We start from the raw sequence: 5065 nt of genomic DNA, 5'->3' as shown, positions 1-5065 counted from the left end.
AATAATCAAGGCACTAGAACTAACATTTGGGTGGTGTATCATTCCTTGTGTTGTTGGAACACTCAGTTTAACTTGTATTTGTCGCACAGATTGAGGACCTAAATCACATAAACCCTATACTGATTCTTGCAGCAATAAGGGTTGCACTTACAGTTTCTCCGTGTTTTACAGTTAAACCAGATGCTGTTATTAACTTAATTATTATACATATGAGATTAGCGGGTCACTTTTCAAAAATAACCTTGGAACGAAACTAATGCTTACGGAATTGTGTTGATGAATTAAACATAGAAATACATCGATGAATAATTAAAAAATACAAATTTAAGAAGTCTAAAAATATAAAATATGCAGTACGCAAAGTACTAAAGTAGTACCACTAATACCAGTTTGTAAACATTGCACGAGTTAATTTGCTATGGTCTTAAATTTTGTAACGTGTGCAAGTTTGTATTGCTATTCAATCATTCACGAATTATATTTAATTGTTAAAGACAATAACGAAACGTGTGCAACCGGTAATCCCGAGCCTCCTTTTTACTGGTCAATACGGTAATAATTTCGTCATCATGACTCGAAAGACCCCTGCTGTCCAAAAAGTGCCTGAGTAATATACGACAGTATTATTTGGTTCTTGTGTTTAGAGTGGCCATGTATTATTAAATATTATCTGGCGTTTCGTATAATTCTTGACTTTAGCCAAAGGTAAGTGATTTATTTTATTTAAAGAAAAGCATAGCCAAGGACCTCAGCTACTAACTAATATAAATAAATCTTTTGCTAGCTGGTTCACTAACATAATTATATAAAGAATGCAAACAACCGTTTTGTTTATATTAGTAGAATAGTGAGGTACAGCACCCACATACTGGAGAACTTTCATTATTTATACAGTCGCAAAGAGGAGGGTTAATACATCAGTTTCCCCCGAAGAAAAGACGGAATCATTTGAGATGTGCGCACCCATTTAACATTACTTAGTCCACTACAGTTGCTTTCTGTGTGTTACTCAGGATTTATGTAACGTAACTGCTGAGGAGTTCCAGCCATTTGTAGATGATTGAGTCTTTGAAGCAAGTGAAAAAGCAAAGTGAAATGTTGACGTGCATGCTTTTATTTTGTGTCATGCAAAAACGCTATTGAACAAGTGGGGCGCAGTACTTCACGATTCCTTTCAGATAACTATAATACCTTGTAGAGATTCCCTTGCAACTTCATATGTATGATTGCATTTTTAAATTCATATTGTTTCCTTTTATTATGTTTTTATTTCGTATTTATTTTTACGTGCATGAAAAATGTTCGAGAATTTTTTTTTTAATAAGTATTAGTATTATTGGTTATTGCTGTTCCTTTGAAATATGATACACCTATAGGGTGTAATTCTGTGTGTTTTGCAGGGTACAATGTATCACAATAGCTCACAGAAAAAATTTTGGACATTTGAAAATGAAGAATGTTTAGAGAAACTTAGGTTTCAATCCAATCAGAAGTTTCGTGCTAAAGTTCGTGGTAGTGGAAAGGTAAGAAAAATGTATTGTACACATTTAGCACTCTGCTTTTTTCAATAATAGTTTTGGACACACTGCCGGTATCCGTCCATCCACCGTCAGTATTTTAAGATTTGACAACGTGTCATATAATAGTTTTGCTGTAAATGATTTGCTTCAAATTTATGACCTCATCTTTTCTCTTTCCTGCTGAGTACTGAGACTTTTCTCATCATTGCTATTTTTTCTTCTTCAAGGAATTGAAAGGATTGGATGAATCCTCATTTTTGAATCCTTTCGAGGAAGATGTGCTTTTCAGACACTATGAAAGGAGACTTCTCGAATTCTGTGCTAATTTCAAGCCTGTGATGCCAAAATCTGTTGTGGTATTTGTTAAATACATTTTTCAATATAAATAAAGCACATTTCAACAGTTTTAAATGCTTATTAGGTAACTTTTGTAAAAACAAATTGATGCCATATCCCATCTTTATCTTCCTAGGGTACAGCAGCTATGTATTTTAGAAGATTTTACTTGCATAACTCCGTAATGGAATACCATCCCAGGATTATTATGTGAGTGTTAAAACTTTCCTTTTTAATAGTAAATGTAATAGCATACTAGTAAAGCTGCTATACAAACACATAAAATATAAGCAGAACTATGGTATTAGTAGATTTTCAAGGTATGACGTAAACAGTATTATGCCTCAGTGTGGTAGTTCTTAAATATGCTCTCTGTTCTGCAGGCTTACCTGTGCATACCTGGCCTGCAAAGTAGATGAGTTTAATGTGTCAAGCAGCCAGTTCGTTGGAAATCTGCCGGAGACAGCTGCAGGACAGGAAAAGGCTCTGGAACAGATCCTTGAGTATGAACTACTGCTCATCCAGCAGCTAAATTTCCACCTGGTGGTACACAACCCCTACCGACCTCTAGAGGGTTTCCTCATTGATCTCAAGGTAACTTCTACGTGGATTTGATGGTATTGCAACCATTGCAAAAAAGTAGTCAAACATCTGCATATTCAGGAAAACATATTCAAATTCTCTCTTAATTTGTCTTGTGTCGTCCCCCCCCCTTCAGACGAGATATACGACACTGGAGAACCCAGAGATGCTAAGGAAAACTGCTGATGATTTTCTTAACCGTGCTACTATGACAGATGCAGGTCTTCTCTGCTCTCCGTCACAGATTGCTTTGACCGCTGTGCTGAATAGTGCTTCTCGGGCTGGCATTACCATGGAGAGGTGGGTTTTATGCACTGTTGTCACACAATTGCATACTTTTGATATACAGTATTTTTATGTACAGTGTTATTTAATACTTAATGGCATGTAAGCATGTGTTTCCAGTTTTAATACAAATTGCTGTAGCATTGATTAAAGAACCTTTATATGCACCCTGCACTTTACATAATATTCTAGTTACCTGGCAGAATGCTTGGGTTTGAAAGACGACAAGGAAACCCTGTGCAAGATGATTGACTTAATGAGACGTATGTATTCAACCTTTCGAATATGCTGTCCAATAAATAAATAACTTTTAAAATTATTATTATTAGATTAGCATTCTCATGATTGTCATGCTTTATAAAGCTAAGCTTGCTTACATTTAATTGAAATCCTGCAATTTTTTAACCCCTTTTCTTCATAGGAATAAAAAATCTCTTAAAGAAGTATGAGCTTCCCAACTCAGACGAGGTCAATATGTACAAACAGAAGCTTGAAAGAATACACGCTGAATTCGTCAACACAATTCCGTAAGTATTAGTTTCATTCCAAGGTTATTTTTGAAAAGTCAAAGACTGTGGTTGAGTAATCTGTTTTGCTTAAAAAGGCTCCTGAGTGAAATTACCCAGAAGTGCATAACTGTTCCAGTTCTCTAAAATGCAAAGGAAAGCTGCTTCATTGCTTCCTGTCTTATCTCCTTTAGCACAGGGAACACTGGACCATCCTTTATGGAGATAATGCCGTCCCCACAATCCCTTGCAGCAGAAACATTTAAAGCAATGCACCATCATTGCAGATCATAATAATAATATTAACCATAAAACAGGTCTGTCTTTTATGAAAAAGGGATATGACACATTTTTAGTCAGATGTTTTTAATTCAACGTTAGAAACTGAAGAATGATGTGTCGTGGATTTATAGGCCTATCTTGCATAATTTAATGTCATTCATACAATAATTGAGATGCATGCTGATAAATGTGTGTGGACTAGAAGGTGAACAAGAGCAACCATTCTCAATGTGACATTTTGTTTGTCTTGTGACTGATTTTTCACCGTGTTGTCCATGATTTTATAGCCTGCATGAAACAACATGGTAAGAGAGCATGGGACAAAGACCTGCTTTTTGTAGCACATTTTTGTAACACTGTAACGCGTTTCTTTTCCCAGGTCCTTTTAACTTCTCATTCACCTCATGTTTTCTGTCATGGTTAAGGAAAACACAAAGGACATACTATTCGATCACAGCTAAAATCTCTTTTAAGTTTAACAGACCTATCGTGAAATACTTATTACATATACTTATTAATATAATACTTATGTATTAAAATCTGCCAAATTAACAGGGCAACATGGTAGTAACACCGAGGTTGAATGTATTACTTGAAACATAAGTCATTTTGAGTATCAGTCAAATCAATTAGTATATCCAGCCCAAAACCCAATTCAGTATAGGTGAATTACATTCTAGGTCTATATGATAGTGTATTTAAGTATAAAGTGCAATCATTTTAGATTAACTGTTTTTTTCTATAGGAAACGAAAAAGAGGATATGAAGATGATGATCATGTCACAAAAGAGCATCCTGTTGCAGAGGAGGTTGGTTTTAGACTGCTGCAAACTTCTTATTACTGTATTCTTTCTGGTTTAGTTGCTTCATAATCTTTACCAATAGACAATCACAACTAATAAAGCAAACTGCTTTTCTCCAGGAGGAATGGACTGATGAGGATTTAGAGTCCTTCATGACATGATCGGGAGCTGTCTCTTGGAACACTGAAATTTAACATATTGGTGTATTTCCTGTTTTTCCTGTACTGTGCAGTAGTAGCTGCATCAGATGACAAAATCCTATGTACATTTGGAATATTTTTGAGAAATAAAGTTTTTGTACATTTCATGTGGTCCAAAAAAGGTCACTATCAATATAAATCATAATTTCGGTCCTGGAGGGCCAGAATCCAACACAGTTTTCAGATTTCTTAACCTGATAATTGGCTGATTAAGATGTAAGCAGGGAAATCTGAAAACTGTTGCAAACTGGCCCACCAGGACCGGAACTGGGGAACCCTGAGAAAAATGTTTCCATTCTACTGAATAAGATTATTGGAATCATACCAACCCTGAGATTTATGGTGAAACATGTCTTGGCTGGAAACCATTTAAATGAACATGATAGTTCAAAATTTACAGGCAATGTTAAATGCATTAATTAATTGGCTTTCTCCTTCAAACCAGACCTAAAATACTTCTAGGGACCATTAATTTTAAATACATGTACTGTTGCATATGGTTATACTAAAGTTTGTATTACCTGTACTTTTAATAAAACTCCAACAATATG

General features: G+C 35.2%; 1 protein-coding gene across 2 annotated transcripts; it reads left to right on the top strand.

The window, feature by feature from the left end:
- Window positions 1-565: 565 nt before the first annotated feature.
- On the top strand, window positions 566-4621 carry ccnh (cyclin H). 2 transcript variants are annotated; one of them, XM_023834795.2, is made up of 10 exons: window positions 566-705; window positions 1401-1523; window positions 1748-1876; window positions 1993-2066; window positions 2240-2450; window positions 2683-2738; window positions 2916-2986; window positions 3145-3250; window positions 4257-4320; window positions 4434-4621. In XM_023834795.2, the coding sequence occupies exons 2-10, from the start codon at window positions 1407-1409 to the stop codon at window positions 4473-4475; spliced, it is 870 nt and encodes a 289-aa protein (XP_023690563.1). In that variant the 5' UTR covers window positions 566-705; window positions 1401-1406; the 3' UTR covers window positions 4476-4621. The 2 variants fall into 2 exon arrangements, with proteins under 2 accessions (XP_023690563.1, XP_023690562.1); XM_023834794.2 differs by having other exon boundaries at window positions 2575-2738.
- Window positions 4622-5065: the final 444 nt, after the last annotated feature.

Source organism: Paramormyrops kingsleyae, chromosome 2 (assembly GCF_048594095.1).
Source record: "Paramormyrops kingsleyae isolate MSU_618 chromosome 2, PKINGS_0.4, whole genome shotgun sequence".
NCBI lineage: Eukaryota > Metazoa > Chordata > Actinopteri > Osteoglossiformes > Mormyridae > Paramormyrops > Paramormyrops kingsleyae.
The sequence above is the reverse complement of the archived record's forward strand: the minus strand, read 5'-3'. Positions and strand labels throughout refer to the sequence as shown.

What these genes read in the sequence shown, in the direction of transcription:
- ccnh (XM_023834794.2), top strand. Translation starts at nt 1,407, where the DNA reads ATGTATCACAATAGCTCACAGAAAAAATTTTGGACATTTGAAAATGAA. An exon ending in TACCATCCCAGGATTATTAT is followed by an intron (nt 2,067 to 2,239) that starts GTGAGTGTTAAA and finishes TCTGTTCTGCAG; the next exon opens with GCTTACCTGTGCATACCTGG. An exon ending in AGCATCCTGTTGCAGAGGAG is followed by an intron (nt 4,321 to 4,433) that starts GTTGGTTTTAGA and finishes GCTTTTCTCCAG; the next exon opens with GAGGAATGGACTGATGAGGA.